Source organism: Diadema antillarum, unplaced genomic scaffold (genome assembly GCF_040938485.1).
Source record: "Diadema antillarum isolate AM-2024a unplaced genomic scaffold, OU_Dant_1.0 seq00001171_RagTag, whole genome shotgun sequence".
NCBI classification, from domain to species: domain Eukaryota; kingdom Metazoa; phylum Echinodermata; class Echinoidea; order Diadematoida; family Diadematidae; genus Diadema; species Diadema antillarum.
In genome coordinates, this window is record NW_027271974.1 from 236,251 (window position 1) to 255,084 (window position 18,834).

At 38.9% G+C, this 18,834-nt stretch overlaps 1 protein-coding gene across 1 annotated transcript in view; it reads right to left on the bottom strand.

Moving 5' to 3' along the window:
• LOC139744416 (myotubularin-related protein 13-like) overlaps positions 1–17,046 on the bottom strand; it is a 163,391-nt gene extending 146,345 nt beyond the window's left edge. The window contains 1 exon segment of the mRNA XM_071654854.1: positions 16,903–17,046. Coding sequence (XP_071510955.1) covers positions 16,903–16,963 — 61 coding nt within the window. The 5' untranslated portion in view covers positions 16,964–17,046.
• Between the last annotated feature and the right edge of the window lie 1,788 nt (positions 17,047–18,834).

An 18,834-nucleotide genomic window follows, 5' to 3' on the forward strand; every position in this document is an offset into this window, starting at 1 on the left:
GAGTGCTGGGGGGGGGCAATATATGATCTCATACCAAAATAATTACAAGGAAATAAAATGATAAAATTACAAGGAAATTTAAAAAAAAACATGGCAAATCATCTCAATTGGGAAAGTACAACATTGCGTTCCAGAGCATCAGATATCACTAATCTATATGAAAGTATGTTGTAAACCAATTGTACAATGTACAGTACGCGCAATAGGAAACGCCCGACGAAAGTGCGTCCAAATTTCGTCCCAACGCTTTTTTCGTTGTTGATTTCGTCGGGGACGTTTTCAACGCTTTTTGCGTCCAGACTTCATGGACGGATTTTGGACGAATTCAACGAATTCAACGAAATCCCCGAACGCTTTTCCGAAGCTGTGGACGCATTCAACGCTTTCAGCGCTTTCAACGCTTTCAACCCTTTACACGCGATCACACACACACAGGAAAGTTAGCTCTAATCGCGAATTGCTAGCTCTTCTTTCGTCGAAGTTCTCTAGGTTTCCCGTCCATTTCTCTCATTTTCTCTCTTTTGCTTTCGTATCATTGTATCCCTTTCTTTTCAGAGTACAATCATACTTTAGAGAGTATTTTTTCTCATTTTTATTAAGTGATTACCGTGTTTGCCACAATTTGGGGTGAGTTTTTGTTCGAGTGTTTGTTGAGTTTTTCGATTGAACGATGTGTCGATTATCTTCGTGTGTGCGAGAATATCGTACCCACTCGTTTGTTTCCGTGTAAGTATTTTTACCGTAAAGTGTCTTCATCGTTCGTCTTCACGCATCGGGTTTTCACCCTAGTTTTCCTCATCGTAGTTTTCCACATCCATTTTTTTTTCCGGTGCAAGATACTCTGTGTATTTTCTGCTACGGTAAAATGCCATCGTCGATATTCTTTGTGTATTCATCGTAGTTTTCCACCTCCATTTCATTTTTGTGTGCAAGATGTGTAGCTAGGTCTGCGATGTCTGAATCGTTTACAGATGTGTTTTGTGAGAGTATTAACCACGATGATTTTGAGGATTTTGAGGGTTTCGCGGTGGATGAGATCGACTGGAATGATAGTGATAATGATAATGAATCTACACTATCTAGTGGTGTTGATATAAGAGCTCTTATGATGATGCAATTAGGTGTTCCATTCTATCCTTTCAGTTATCTTTCTATCACTTTCTTCTTTTGACCCTGGATGAAAAAGAAAAAACCCTATCTTGCCATGTAAAGACAGAACACATACCATCATGAAATATCATGACATTACTAAAGTAATAAAAGAAATAAGTAAGCGATGAAAATTCTTGTTTGTAAAATCATAAATCAAAGGTGATTTCATATGAACCAGCTCTTTGAAACGTATTTAATTTGCCTATTGATACTTGCTTTGCAAGTATACATTTTCTCTCCCATGGACTTTGTGTCCCCCCTTTTTTTATGTGCTTTAATGATTATTCTAATTTGTTTTGTCAATATCATCATTATTGCTGTATTAATATTACCGTACTTTGATATGGTTAATTGCATTTGTTGATTGACTCTAACTTTCATTTTGTTGCCTCCTCTTGGTACTTGTACAGATCCTTTCTAGGGCTTGCTGTTTGCTCACCCCCCCCCCCCCCCCTTTGCTGTTGCTATTTCACTCTTTACCTTTCTTTGTCTCTCTGTTGTTCCTTATCTTGTTTGATGTTGCCTCCATATTCATCCTTTTCCTTCAATGGTTGCCCCCTGGCCCTCACGACCATTACTAACCTTCCCCTGCCTTTTGTCTGTCCATCCTCCTGCTCTAATCCCCCTCCCTTTACCTGTTGGGCTCCTTGCCCATGACATCCTACCCTCTCCTTTTGTTTTCTTTGTTCCTTGTCCCTTGCCTGTTCTTGTTGTGTGAAGTCGCTTTACATGTGTGTGGTTGCTTTTTCTGCCTATTTGCCATTTTGCTTCTGACGAAGATTCTGCTATGATCGAAAACTTAGGTCCCTTTTGACTCTATCCTAAAAACATTCATGTACACTCCCAAAACTTGCTGGGCTAGTAATGAAAACTTCCATTATCTAGCAGGGGAGAGGGAATGCTTTCATTTTCTCAAGAGAGCTTTTGTGTGAGAGAATGCAAAACTTGATTGAGTGTTGCCAAGTTGTTTTCAAACTTCTTCATTTTATTTGATCTTAAGCATAATCACTTTCGTAAGTACATGTACAGTATTACGATTTCTTCTCCCCTGACTGTAATCGGAAAGTTTGCCATAAGGACGATCGCTAATGTGTTTGGATGTGCCGATATGCGAAACACGTGGTTCAAAAGAATGCACCATGTGCTACTTACAGTTGTACTGCCTTAAAGGTTACTGCAAGTTGAATGGATCGAATGCGCCATAGGCTTAGTTACGGTAAACAGTTTACGTTCGATGCGAATAATTATTACGTCTTTCAGGATCGAGGAATAATACACACAAAACATGCAAACAAACAAATCCACGAACGAGTGTTGATAACCAAAATTCATATGAAAAGTAATAGGCAGTTTTGATGAGCGTGAAATTTTATTGTCATGATTTTGCCGTTTAATCGGGTGGTGGCTGCATCACATAGGACATCTCAGTGAATTTGTCTAGGCATATGAGACTTTTCATATAAATCTGTGATTGCATTTTTGAGTGATTAATCAATTCCTTTTTACAGTTCGGGAACCAGAACATCAGAACATCTTTGCAATGATTCCTTTAACTCAACTCACCCGCGAGTTCTTCGATCGATATACTACACCAAATGCGCGCATTCTTTCGTCTGGCACCTGGGGTCTGGCACGCACCTGGTTTTGTGGAAATTTCCACAAAGGGAGAGGGTGGGGTTTTTCCAATCCCAAGAGACCGCATTATACACAAGAAGACAATCTCGTCGCTTCTATCATTTTCCGTCACTCGTGTTTTCCCCTTATTCTTTGCTAATAATGAACATTTCGATTGAACTTAACGATGGTTGTTCACACGTGGTTCCTTTTGTTGTGAGGTGTAGGTATTTTCTTTTTTTATCATTCTTGGGAGGGGAAAGAAGAGTAAAAGAGGGAAAACTTATTTAAATAAACGAAGGGCACGTACGCTCAGCATCCACAGCAAGCCGTCTTTTACATCAGCATCGTTGATTATCATCACTTGCACTATCATCAGGCATCACTCGGATAATTTTGTCCTTTTTTTTTATAAACATTTAGAAACACGATCACCATCACTCGAGATAAACACGTAGCAGTGGCAGATCCAGAGGGGGCGCATGAGGCGCACGCCCCCTTTATTTATCGTGGAAAAAAAAATAGAAGTGAAACCCGGAAGTGGGACCAGAAATATTAGTTGCGCCCCTCCCCCCTCCTGTACAGAATTCCTGGATCCGCCCATGCCTGTACGAAAATAAATGTCAACAGACAAAGTATCAACAACCTCCCTGACAACCACATAAACATTACCACAGAGCACACCGAAGCGGCTGGCATCAAACACCCTTCGAAATACTGCAGCAAAGCGCGAAATCGCCGTTACGAAAATGCATGTATATATACACAGTGCGAGGCAATTGAAAGATTACCTTTAAATATTTCAGAATATGAAAGGAACAAATAAAGTGATATGAAACGAAAGAAATCGTACACCAAACGAAAGGTATAACGACCTCCAATAGGCCCTTAGCCGCAGCATATCAATAAACATGACGTATAAGCACACGGAATATGCGTGTTTCGGATTCCTCCCTTCTATATTTCTTTCCTGAACTATTCCCAATTCCCGAATAAAATAATGACTAGTTTGTTACACTGATTTCTTCTTCTGAGGTAAGGAAGTTCGTTCGTCCGAAAACAAAAGGATTGACACTCCGAAGGTTTGCTAATCGGGCAATGCCCCCCCCCCCCCAAAAAAAAAAAAAACAGCCCACAAAATGCTCGTTAATCAAAACATTGGTTAATAATGTTAAAGACGATAATAATAATAATAATAAAAATAATGATAATAATAATAATAATAATAATGATAATAATGATAATAATAATATAACAATAGACAGAAATAAAACAATATATGGCCCCCTATAGCAATTACCCGCAGCATGATTACATTCTCGAATCAACAAACATGGATAGGCACAAGGAATATGCGTGTTTCGGATTCGAAATAACGCCGTAACCATCGGAATAGCGCACCCGTTTTCTTTTTTTTCGGAATAATGAACACCACGGAAATGAATAAATGATTTCAAACTAAGAATCCATCGTAATTCTTGCCTTAAAGATTTTCCTCCCTTCTATATTTTATTCCTGAACTATTCCCAATGCCCGAATAAAATAATGACTAGTTTGTTACTCTGAAACATGGTGTTGTGAGTTAAGGAAGTTCGTTTATACGAAAACGAAAGGATTGACACTCCGAAGTTTGCTATACCCATCGAACAATGGGGGAAACAAAATAATAGTAATACATTTTATTTTCACACTAGGTACGAACATCTACAAGGTGTAAGGAATTTGCGTGTTACGGAACATTTTATCACTTTCGCATCAGCGAACTTTACGTGCATTGGGTACTACAAAAATGCCTCCCCCCCCCAAAAAAAAATGTATATATAATTACACCAACGCTTGAGCATAACAACAAACAAGCAATCAAACAAACAAATAAACAACTTAAGATTTAATCTCATAGCTGCTTTGAATATTTCACGTTCGTCTGCATGACTGTATATATACTTCTTTTCAGAATTATCTCTCGCTTCCCGCTTCACAACTAGGAAATAAACGATGTCAAACTACAGGTATATAAGAATTAAACTTATTGTCTTACTCTGAATATAAAATTCATTATTTCAAAAGTTCGTTTATCCTTGAATACAACAGGCTCGATACTACAGTACTCCGAAGGTTTGCTAATCCGACAATAACGCACCTATCCAATCACAAACATTCGTGCATTTTCGAATTATGAATCATAATTTGACTATCACATTTACGAACATCTATTTTTCGTGTAGGGAAGTCGCGTGTATCTGAATGTTTCATTTTCGTCCTAATGAACCTTATGGGTGCATGGGTACAACGAACATGAACCTCAAACCCCCCCCCCAAAAAAAAAATAAAATAAAAAAAGAAAGAAAGAAAGAGCCAAGTCAAACTAAGAATCAGTCTGAATTAGTCGCTTTGAAAATTCCACGTACCGTCTGAATTATCTCTCTGTCCAATAAAGAAATAAACGATATCAAACTAAGAATTAAACTTATTGTCTTGTTTTGAATATTACTTTTTTTTTTGCTTTTCTGGGGCCCGTTGCATAAAACTTACCATTGAATTTCAATAGTAACTACCGTCAGCATCAATGATTATAAAATTTACCGCTGATTTAAGACTTACCGCATAGAAAGGAGCGGTAAGTCCAGCGGTAAGGGTTTTATGCAACAGGGCCCTGATTCAATAAAAAAACGGGCAATGTAACGCGCAATTGCTGAAGAAAGAAAATATATTTAATGACCAAATAACGGCGAACAAATCCTTCTAATTTCTTTTTTCCTCTTTTTGGGGGTTAATTTTCTTTCTATACTCAAATGGATTTTACGTACACGCAATTTTAGTGAAACCATTTTCTTTTTGGTCGGCATTCTACGATAAGGTTCCTGTGGGTTCCTGTGGGTTCACCCTCGCCAAAATTGCGTGATTTCTCTTAAATACTATGAACCCGAATGATCTCTGATTGGTAATTTAGTCTATTTCATGATCAACAGTTGTTTATTTTCTGCTTGTAAAAAAACAAAAAACAACACGTGAACAATTAGTAGGCCTTATACTGGGTCTTGTCATGTATCGTACATCTCTGTTTCGTTCAGCCGAGCGAGCCATGCCATGGCAATTGCGACGCACATACGGCGCACTCGCCTTTCCCACACGTGCACATTCCCTGGTTACATGCAGCCCGCATACCAACATGTGATGTATCAGGTGACTTACAAATGCAGTGAATAATCTGCTAACGGTGCCGTACTTACAGCTAGGGTAAGGGAAACTAAAACTTTTACAAATTGCTTCAATGAAAACGGCATCGATGTATGTATACATGTTACCATTCTTAATAGTATTATGTGAATCAGGTGAATTCCACGCCTGTCTACTGTTCTCATTCCCGACCGCTGTGCTACTACTAGTACTTGTTGAGTCTAATCTTGCAGTGATTCTTGCCGGCTAGCGGCTGTGGATGTGGCCACTACACACACACACGTGTGTACTGTATTCCATGTGCGCCTTGGATCACGGACGCTTTTAACGAAATTTGGACGAAACTGCCGAGCTCCGAACACGCATTTTCCGAACGAGCAACGCATTTGCCGAACGAAATTGAGCGGGCGGTCGTGCGTGAAATGCGTCCACAAAGCGTCAGAATCGTTGCTACTGGATCGATAACGAAATTTCGTCCAAATTTCGTCCAAATTTCGTTGCTACTCGATCGATAACGAACTTTCGTTGGAAAACGAAATTGACGGAGGCGTTTCTTATTGCGCGTACTGTAGGTTGATTGTCCAACGTAGTAGGCAAAACACGATACCACTACCAACACTTCAATTTTTTTACATCGTACGTTTCAAATTCTTTACAAAAGACTCTGTCTTTCAATGATGATACACTGTAAATAATACAGTGGACACAGACACACACACACCAGCAACCACCACTGGAATGGCAACACACCTCTGAAAATGATCCAAAGACTGTAAATGACATTGAGTTGTATCACTATCCCTTAAAGGGATCGTATAGTTTTGGTTAAGACCTAATTTCAGGTTTCTAACATTTTGGGGGGAGATAATGAGAAAACTCTTATGAAATATGAAAGAGCAAGTAATTCCATGAGGAATTCAACGTTTATTTGATGAAAATTGGTTTTGAAACGGCTGAGATATCCAAAACAGAGCGATTCTAATATAGTGTAGGACCTAAACTTTTTTACGATCGCTTTGTTTTACTTTGTTTTTGGATATTTCAGTCATTCCAAACCCAATTTTCATCAAATAAACTTTGAATTCCTCTTAGAATGGTATGCTCTGTACGAGTGTGTTTTTTTGGTATCTTGCAAAAAGTTAAAAGCCCAATTCTCATCTTTACCAATACTGTACCATCCCTTTAAAAGCAGACAAGGACGAGGCACAGGGATAGCATGTCCGCCATTACACTGATTAGGCTTCTCCACAGCTGTGTATGGAGTATCTTGTCACTGATACAGCCAGCCAGCCAGTCAGCACAAGCCTAGTTCACCAATCCAATTCAAGTGGCCAAAACGAAAATCATCTCTGCACCAGTCTTGACTCCGTTCAGCCACCTTCTAGCATTACAACATTTGTAGTTTCATTTCTAGACATGTAAATTGTATCTTTCTCATTCAATCGGCCTAAAACGGACAAGGCAATCTGGTCTACATTGTGTGTACACAAGAAGTATGAAACCACCACAGAAGTTTAAATCACACACTACAATGTAAGTTCAAATATCCCCATAAATATCTCTCTGCATTATTGCAAGCTTGTACACTGTATTATATTAACCCCCAAATTGCCCCCAAATTGCTTTTAGTATGCCACTGTATCTAGATTCATAGACACTCTCGATCATCAGACTGAGCTATTAAGAGTGACAGTCCACAGCTCTAGATGTATTCATTTCAAGCTATAAAGCACATCAGCCTGCCAGTAGAGAACCACCATCTCATTTTTCTCCCGAAGTCAATCATGTTAGATTTTCACACATCAAAATCCTGATTACCCCTCACTGACCAGCTTTCAGCAGTATATATACTGTAACTATGACATAATGCCTCCTGCACAAAGGGTGGTGTTGCCTAGCAACAACACTGCAGGCTAAACAATCTCTTGACTTTTCAAGACTACAGTGTACACGAGAGATGGTTTTCAAATATATATGCAATGTTATCATTGGCTTCTCACAGGGTTTGGAACTAGAAAATAATCAATGGATTTGAAATGCCTGGCTTATATTGGAATCGAACAGTGTTTCAGTGAGTTTAATGAATTCCTTTAATGCAGTGTAATAATACAATTTCCCAATCTAATGATGGTGCCTTTAATTGCGGCCTTGACAGTTTGATTTACATAAGCTTCTCCAGTCAAGCAAACACTGCACTGCTAATGGAGTCCTGCGCACCACGCACATAACAGTGCAAACTACATTGCCGCTGCCGTGCCTACATGTGTGTGATGGCAAGGCACATCATACAGCTTCCTTATTTTTGAATAGTGGGTTCTGCTTCCCAGGAAAAATATTTTACCACCAGGATATAAACTGTTTGCGTGCTTGAGTGCCAAATGGCACAAAAAACCCTCATAAAATAGCACTACTTGCACACACTATTTGGAACAAATGTCCCTGATACAGACATGGCTAGATTACCACTTCATACAGGGATCACTTTCAATGGAGCAGTTAATTACAACATAGAGCTTAGGGCCTCCCCCACACAAAAGGTGTTAAGCACCATGCCAGTATATCAATGCAAGGGGGATTAATGCAATTAGCAGCTCACAGGGTGTAATGAAACCCACTGTCTTCACCACTGGGTAATCTATTACTGGGGCTTTTGAAGTGCTCCAGTGACTAATGGCATTGTTGTGAATGTATTCATCTACCAACTTCCTTCAACATCCTAGCCAGTAGCTTTATTATAGATCAGATTTCAAAGTGTGCAGTTGCACAATGCAGGATGGGATTAGTTGCTACAAGCAGCAATGCCTTTCAACTAGTGTCATCTCTCAACCAAATGCTGTAGAGGTGGTCCTTGATTGCTTTTGCCATGTACAACATTGTAGCTCTTCAGCAGCAAGAGTAGTGTCTGTTTGTTTACAAGTACTACAAGTATGTTTTCGTGTTTTCCTGAGAAATCATCACTCTTTTATGCATCAAATCTTGTGCCCTTTCTTTCCCTACTGGGACTTCGAAGTTTCTGCCAACGAACACTTTGTCAGGTGTAATGAGTTGCCCAACAGTCCCAAATAGACCAATGTTGCACATACAGTATGTTTGAACCAATATTCTGTGTCCCTAGCATCTGTTTACCATTGGGAGCAGTGATTTAAAAAATGTTCCAGTTATCACATTTGATGCATATTGTATGTGTAGGTCAATTTGATCACAAAACACCCTACCATATGACATTTTTTTCAATAAAGCCTGAAATATAAGGAGATATCACCATTTTTTCTTACTGAACCATAACTGTACATGTATGGTTTAGTCTAGAAACAATCTTATTATAACTATTGTTAACATTTTGTATATTTGATAATACTTAACATCTGATTTATACTGATTAACTTTTTTACACTGGTTAATGCTAGAACCCTAACTAACATTTTTGGACTATTTTGAAGCACTGAAGCTGGGTTTTTATTTCATCTGCAAATGATAAACAATGCCTTTAAAATACAAGGATTATCCCGGGCAACACTAGAGCTTCTTATCTCAGTCTGAGATTGGCCTGACCTACAGCACATTTGCACATGGACAAACAACTTATGTAGAGGAAACTATTTAGACAGGTGCACAACCGTTTAATAGAATTATCAGAGAGAAAAGACATGGGTATTTCATTATATACTTTTCAAATGGTTACCAGTGATATCAATGCTTTTTAATGCACTCAGTTTTTACACAGACCTGTCTATTCAAGCTAAATCTATAGATGATGAAGGTAACAAAAACGCAGTTTAGTACATGGTTACTCATTAGGGCTAAATGTCTGACATCGATGATAGAGTAAATCGGTCTGTCTAGGGAAATCCAAATATCATTACTAATATCAAAATCTCTCGTAAATGCCTTTGAGCTTTTTGATGCAAAGTGAGTCTACAACTGAAATGGCTACTCGATAGGTGATCTACACATTGCAAATCATTTAAAACACAAAAATAATGTGAACCAAGCAAACTAATAAATCATCAAGTTGGAAGCCATTTGGGCAGAAGTATTGTACTACACACCAGAGAGAAAAATAAATGGTCGATATGGAAATACATTGTACTTTTTTTGCACTGTATTGCTTTCTAAGACTCAAGAAAAGCTCTGGGTCACATGAGAGAGTGACAATAAACATGTGATCATTTAATTTTCATACTGGTACCCCTATGTATGTAGGTCTACACTATATAATATCCTTCTTTGGTGGAAAAGGATTAATCTTAATACAATGTAGAGCTATGTTTTGTTTTGCCTTTTTTGAGAGATCTATTGTATTGACATTCATATGATGTGTGCACTACATTGTATATCAGTATAGTGTAGTATGATAAGCACTCCTGGGGAGGGGGAGGGGGAGGGGGAAATTGGGGGGGGGGGGGCATCATAGAACCGCATTCAAATAGAGCCATCACCAGAGCATGTCCTTGATTAACTAATCATATCTGAGTCGGGCGTACTCTACAGCTGCTGCTGCCACTGGCAACTAATGTACTGCTTGTACTTGGCATAGTAAACAGGGGCTTTGTGCTACATGTACCTCTCAATATCCATTGGACCCTCTCGATAACAACAGAACACCCAAGTCCTTTTCTGCAAACTAAACCACATATCTGCAAATAGATATTTTCATGGTCACCCATACTTAACGGTTTTGTCTAAACATAGAATCTTTCAACTCCAGACAAAGTATAAAAGCTTCTACTGTTCACTTCACATTAAAAAAGGTCAGTTACGTCAGTTACACCAAAATATCAGTTCTTTTTTATTTAATTTTTCACAGCAGTAAAAAGTACTGGCAAAATTCAACATGAAAACAAGAGATTATCGAAGGCAGAGGAATGATAATGTACTCTGCTCAATTATCAGTATCAATTGTCTCCCTCTGTACAAATGTATTGTAAGATCACAAGTGATATTTTGTTAAAATGTAGACCAGCAGTTGCAACCTTTACAACTCTATCCATTTGTACAGAGAAAGGGAGACTACTGATAAAAATCCCAGCACAAAATTCAACATCTTTATACAATATGGTGAAAAGTCTCTTCATTGGTATGATCAACTTGCTTTTAATAGAGAGAGAGAGAGAGAAAGAGAAAGTAACCTTTGGGAGAGGCTTCTTTGATTCAAGCACTGACTGGATGAAAATGAAGTGACAGAAAAAAACTTTGGAAAATTAGTGAAGTCTCAACAACCTCAGACTTTCAGTGACTTTCAACTGCTTTGTTTCAGCAACTTGTTATACTTGAAATAAATGCATGTAGAGCACACTTTGGAAGGTTGGATTCCCCTTTAACCCCTACAGAGTTGTCGCTCGTTGAGATATCGTTATACATTTCTCCCGCAGGCTGTAATTACTTAACTGACAGCTAGATCGATTGCAGTCGGGGTCTCGGATCCCCAGTTGGGGGGTGGGGGGTTCAGGAAAAAAGAACCCCTCAAAATTCTTCCAGCTTCATGATTGATCCCAAGAAAATCATGCCAGTTCCAAATACAAGAGACAGCAGCTATAGCCTATAAAACATTGCCATTTATGGCAAGAGATAGAACTCCACCCCCCCCCCCCCCCCTCCCCATCCCATGCTCCCCACTTCACAGGGATGCCAAGTTCAAAAAAATTTTATGAGTGAGATTTTCATGACTCGGCATCTCGGCATGCGAATGTGCGCTCGAGCAAGGGTGTGGGAGGGGTTTTTCCCCCTCGGCCTCCCACGGTAGGGAGCTTTTTCAATTTTTAGCTCATAATGGTGCGATCAGGTACATTATAGTGACTATTTTTTACTTACTTTGAAAGACAAAAGGGAAATATAATTTCAATTGCAACTACTATCACTTTAATCTTTTGAGCTATGCTCATTATTATAGCCCCAAGTTGCAGACTTTGCCCGATGCATGAGAAAAATGGGTGTCATGCGTGAGATCGTGAGATGGCCCCTAAATGCTTGAGTCTCACGCAGAATGCGTGAGACTTGGTAGCTCTGACTTCATGATTAAAATCAATTCGGTAGTACAATGTAAGTGCACGAATGTTTAAAATGACAGCAGTTCAGCCCAGGTGGGGGAATTCAGAATTCATGTCATAGCCACAGCAAATGTATTTATGTGCAACGTATTGATGTGGTATTTTTCAGATGCATGCTGTTGAAGAAATGTTTGCAAACAAATCAAAAAACTATGGCTGATTTTATCATACAAGTTTAAAGGAACATAAAGTGTACATGTACTATTGACCCTCAGTGAGCAATCCCAACTTTAAATGCTTCCCGATTTGATCATTCCTGGGCGCTGTACATAATGACTATCCTAGTACACTCAAAAATTGGCTTTTTGTTATCACAATGTGCCATAAAACTCCCATTTTTCATTCGACTAAATGTCTGTAGAGGCATTTATTTCATCCTGTCAGTGGTCTACTCATCACTTGTAGTGCTCTTGAGCGACGTTTATGGTGGCTCGTCATGTCATTGACACAGGTCCCATGATAGAGAGAGCATTTTGAAGGAAATGTCACTGACACGGAGGTCACATGACACAGAGGTCACATGACACGGTTCAGAGCAGCAATCAAATTATTTGTCATCCCTGTCACATTCTCTCGGTTTGCCTCTCCAACGGGAGAGGGAACTGAAACCCAGAAACGTCGCCCCTGCAATTGGGAAGTAATTACACCCTGCTGCTTGGTTCAATGGAAAGACATTTGTAATGTGCACTGTCACCCTGCACAAGGGTGTTGAACTGATCAACCTACCCAATTTTCACTCAAACTTAAACACTTACAATGTATAACATTGCATGCGCAGGTTCACCTTTGTCACAGTTATCAATGTATGAAAAAAAAAAAAAAAAAGCTTAGAGAGGTTCTCTGGCATGATACTTTTTTTTTTTCTTTTTTCCTTTTTTTTTGTGCATACAGCCTCAGACTACCGTACCCATGTTTAGCACATTCAGGACCGACAATATCACTATTATGTACAGTGTACATCCAGTATAACCAAGGCTCCTTGGTATAACCCTGGTTTTTGAGCTAGCACATTGTACATTTCACACATAAAGTGTTCATGTGTATACTGTGTATCAGTTGCATATTGTATGCTGATAATAGCTGAGGAATCTCATCCTATTGTAGCATTCAATTGTCAAGAGAAAAATAGGGTGCTATAACAGTGTAGTACGAAGTACAAACCCACCTTTGTATTTACCTACAATTCATCTATTTGCCACAATGACGGGTGACTAAAACTCACAGAGGGGCACCTGTCTGTTAGTTGAAAGTAGAATGACCCTGTCTGAATACAATTTGGGCAAGTGGGAGGAATATAATGCCATGCGATGCTCTCAGAGAATTTTTAGAAGAATTTCTCATTTCAACACAGGACAAATGGACAATGTCCCAGTAACAGTATCAGCAAAAATGCTATGTTATGGAATACACAACTGCTCCTTTTTTGTCTCTCTCTCTCTCTCCTTTTGTGGCTTTTTTTTTAAATTTGTTTGTTTGTTTTGTTTTTTGTTGTTGTTTTTTGGCCTCCAATACTCAAGAGGATTCATCAGTCAGGCTATGATGTCAATGGGACCCAGAGTGCAGTCATCCTATGCAGACTTGAGGTACCTGCATATCTATTTTACTGCAGAAATCTGTCCTTCAGTCATACGGATACATTTACATTTGACATTAAAGAGACTGGTCACTATCTTGCTATGGGTGGGACTACAGTAACTGGACATTGATGGCATATATACACTATGTACTCTATCCACAGAACTGCAGGGCTGCCAACCTTGAGTGAGAGTTTGGCGTGAGACACTGCGAGGGAGCGGAGCGACCTTCTGGCTAGCGCCTGGCGGCCTGCTGTGCGGCCGTACCTACGTATGTTCGTACGTATTACGTACACAGTCAGTGTATGCAAAGCGATGTAAAGCACACGTCATAGCCATACACTCAATGTACTGTAATTTGCCAAAAGTACAAGCTACGCTCATGTGGTATAGGTAGAAACCAATCGTAATCCAATAGCTCGTCTTTGCGCGCGAACCAAAAACGATTATTATTGGTTAAGCTTTACACCCACGCGGGAAAATCTCGAAATTTTGGGCATGGGCATATCGATATATTTGGAATATCAGAGAATTTAGAGATATATTTATTTTTGTAGTCATGTACATTCCATTTTGGGGGTTTAGCCTGAGATTTCGTTTATCAGAGTGAGACTGTCAAAATTGGTTGAATTGTGTGAGTCTCACGCTCAATGCGTGAGAGTTGGCAGCCCTGGAACTGTAGCTGTACATGTATACAGTTGTATTTGTCAGTTTTGATGAAAAGTAATCACGCAACAGAACATTATATAATCATATAACTGTAAGATCTGCATGTTCAGTGATCTTATCCAACACGTACAATCCAAAATCAATGCTACATTGTACAAAGGCTTTTAAAATGCCTGTCATAATTGTTATTCTTTGCCCGCAAATGATCGACATTCATAATTTAAATGTCTCCATGAGAAATGCCTCGTACAATGTACAATGTACATCATGTATGTGTCTATAAACCTCCCAAAAGTATGGTGTACCACTGAAAGAATGTAGTCTATCTTGTCGAGTAAGGGCTTCCACTCAGATGAGTAAGAGGCCACTTTTTACAACTATGGGAAATACTGTGACAGTAAGAAATTACTCCAGCAAAAATATCCTCTTTTACAGTAGATTGCTTGATTTGAACTCTCGCTATGACATAGCAGTTGGAACCAAGTGACTAGTTTAATGTTTCATGTTTGGCCCTGGCCGCAGAGAGGAATCAAGATATTGAGGGATGAATAAATGTGATTTTGATAAAATAATAAAATTTCTCTGTGCAGTCAGCTTCTCCACTGCAAATCATGACACCAAAGTTACACAGAAAGTTAGAAACAATTCAAACTTTGGTCTGCATTTTTTTTTTTCTGTGTAAGATTTATGCCTACTTTTTTCTTCTGAACTTTCTTTTTTCAGTATTACCTAGCAACTGTCCAAATTTTCCTAATGTCATCATCTTTCACTGCCAGAGTGAATGATCCTCAAGTTCACCTCGCCTTCTTCATTCGCCATTCTCTGCCAGTGTACTAATAGACTTCATGTATAGCACTGCACCGCACACAGTAGGAGTGTCAGACTCTGGACTGCACTAGTCCAGAGTGAGTATGAATTCCGCCTAGTAAAGTGTGTGTATCCCAACTCCACCAATATTATTTACTGGAACAGTCTTCACTGTTGTATATGTACATGTCTTTCTTGACCTGGTTAGATCATCATCTACAGCTCAGCTCAAACTTGACCCTCACACCCACAACCGTTATGGTGACCACACTTTCTCCATTCATGCCCCCCTTCTTTGGAACAACCTCCCTATTCATATTCAGTCATCCACCTCCACTGACATTTTCAAAAAGAAACTCAAAACCCATTTATTTCTAGAACAGAACTGATGATTATGTATAGTTGATATTTGTATTCAAAAGCTGATTTATGTTTGTTTGTTTTGACAATTGTAAAGTGCTTTGAAGCATGTTGTATTAAGCGCTATTTCATATTCTTATTATCATACACTGCATTTGTATTGGCACTGGTAATGAAAGGCTTAGTATAAGGGTTCACTGAATAAACATACACTGAAGAGGCTACCAGGAGTAGCACACCAGAGATTTTCATCACCTTCATTACAAGGCAACATCACTATTAATTATGTTGCCACACCACTTTACAATGACGTATGCCTTGATAGCTTTATGCACGGATGCACACACATGCATGCACATGATACATGGATGCACACACATGCACACACTCACATTTTTAGGCAAGTGGTAGGGTATGTGGGGACACAAAGTCTTGACTTTAATAACATATAGTCAGTAGACATAGCGGCCTACTATAGACGTTAATAATAGACCTAACGTTAGATCTACAGTATGTTCTACTCTAGAAGTTCTAACGTCAATTACCGCTTTAGTCGCCACTTCGTGTATAAATTTCCTATGCACTCCCAGGTTGGCGAAGTAACGATAGGCACTGTGTTAGTTCGCCTACAGCGCCCCACATACACAATACACACACTTCAATGTAGGATGCATTGTGCATCATCGCGTTTCAAAAACTTTGATAATCTGCCACCTGAAATCCATTCGAAATCAAAAAAATTCTCGCATCAAAAATGGTTTTGTCACCTATTACACATGCGATATGGTAAAATACATTTGGATTACAATTATTTGTGTTTTTACGGAGGAAAAAGTTGAATTTGGAATGTCTTTTGAGAGCAATGAAAATCATCCCAGCTGATCTCCGATCGCGGCGCGCGTTACATGCGATGTGAATGTCTGGCAACTTTAGGTAGTGGTTTGTTAAAGGATATTATTCAGTAGGGTAAGAAACCTGCAGAGAGCTCTGCAGGTTTCTATCCCCAGTCCTTGCGAGGCTTTGCCCTTGGCCTTGTAATAATGGCCAGGGTCTAACTTCTAAGTTCTATTAATCAAAGTTCTAGTAACATTGAAAGGCACAAATATGATACGGAAGGTGTTACCAGTGCAGTGGAAATGCACAGCCACAGGGCAGGGAGTGGACCTTTACATCTCATTTACAACAATAACTAGGCCTACATCTCTCATCTATCAAGACATCCAGACCGTAACGCGTTACGCGCACAAGCGTGGCCCCAGGTTCGGCCTAGCGGAAGAAGCTGGCCGAAAACATACTGCACACTTGCACCGCCACAAAAGCCGCAGGCGTATAAAAGATTATGGGCTTCCCTACCACATTGAAACTGACGCCCATCCGTGCACCGACCGTACCAGCGCTCCGCCGAGCGTATGCACATCACACACACACACACACCCTTATTTCGCAACCAAAACATTTCCCAGTTAAAATGGCGTTCGTTATGAAGAAGCATGGACACTTACGTTCTTTATCATGGTCATAGCCGACCACAACAAAATAGTCGGCCAGTCGCGACATGTCCATCAGTGATTATTGGTCCAAATTCCAGCTTACATGGCAAAATAATATTTCCCAATTCATTCAGCACAGTGAGCCGCCATATTGAAAATTCCGATCATACTTCAGCATGGAGCGCAGCGTACTGCGCAGAGAAGGGTCATTTCCAATGCAATATCGAGAGCGCTGTGCAAGAGTGATAATGGAATCATACGAAAGTTGCAAGAACAAGACGCTGGATCTGAACTTGGGTGTTTCTTGTACAGTTTTTTTTTCTGTTGCACTGTACTTCCCATGATCTATTCGTTCATCGAAATTCCCACAAATGAAATCATTCAACATTTTCATTTGGAGATTCATTCTGATTCACTTCCCCCCCCCTCAATTATTCATCCTTTTCCATTGTCATTCTCGCTTTCTTTCTTTTGATATTCTTTTTTCTTTCTTTTTTATTTTTTCCCTAGAATAAATATTTTCCGTGCTATCCTGCTATCCTTCTAATAAACATATCACTTCATTTTATATCTACGAAGATATTCAATACATTCATTCAGTTATGTATCTAAATGAAATAAAATGACGTGACATGAAAAAGTCTTTCCATTCCACTCATCCACCTCTGTTGGGCTGCGAGAGCTTGCTATTTCTTCATTTCATTCAGTGATGGTTTCATAGAAAGGATTCCCTCTCCAAAGGTCGAGGAATATCCAATTGCAGACGAATGTGGTGTATCATTGCAATAATTATTGAAGCAACGCTGAATTAGTATAGGTCTAAAAAGATTTTTACTCATTATTCATCTCTTTTTTTTTCAAAATCTCTTTGCTAACACAAATTCATGGCATTCAAGGAAACATAGCTGCACATTCCATTGAAAGGGGTGAGACCTGCAACTGAGAGTGTGGTTTTAAATAAAATGCGTTTATCAAAGTAGAACTAGCTGTAAAATAGACCGCATTTTATGAAAACAAAGAAGATTGTTTAACAGGAACACCACGCGTCTCCGTTCAGGCCTTGAGATAAACTTCTGATTTCTGATTCTGATTCTGATTTTATTTCTGAATTTCTTTTTCATAATACATAAATGAAATACAAAGTCGATTGAACAAACAAACTGAGCACAGTATATGAATCTGACAGTTAAAACGAATAAATGATTAATTCAAATATTCAACTTTTTGACACAATGCAAAATGAAAAGAAACAAATAATTTTGTCAGATACATTTATGCAAACATAAATTACAATATCTTGCTCAAAGACAAATTAATTAAGCAATTCTTGATGTAAATTCAGGAGACCATCATCATAAGCAAGCGTTTGACGAGGACATTGGCCTCAGAAATGATTGTCTAGATAAACAATACAACATTGTAAGAATATAACATATAAGGCACCACTCACTGAGTGGCGATAAGGAGAAAGGAAGGGAAGAATGCATGCGGTGCAACTTCGCAATAACTACATCCGTTAAAAAAAGTCTATAACTCCGTGCTTTGAAAAAACAAACAAACAAACAAACAAACAAAAACTGTTATGTTATTTTATTTCAATTATTATTACAATGAAATCTAACGTTGTGAAAAGTAAGTTATCCTGACATAATTACCTTTCATGGGGATTATCATACTTTTGTGACCTTGTTCAACATACACTCTAAATTCCTTATAGATTGAAATAGATTGTAGTCATCAGGGACCAATCCAAGCGTTGGATTGTAGTTTTCAATCTAATAGAGTTAAAATTTAAACTCATTCGATTGAAACTTTCAATTAAATTTTGGATTGGTCCCTGACTACAATCTATTAGATTGACATTCAATCCACGGAATTTAGAGAGTACTGTGCCTTACATAATAGGTCCCTCACATGCAACAGTCAATGCGTATGGAAGCCCGT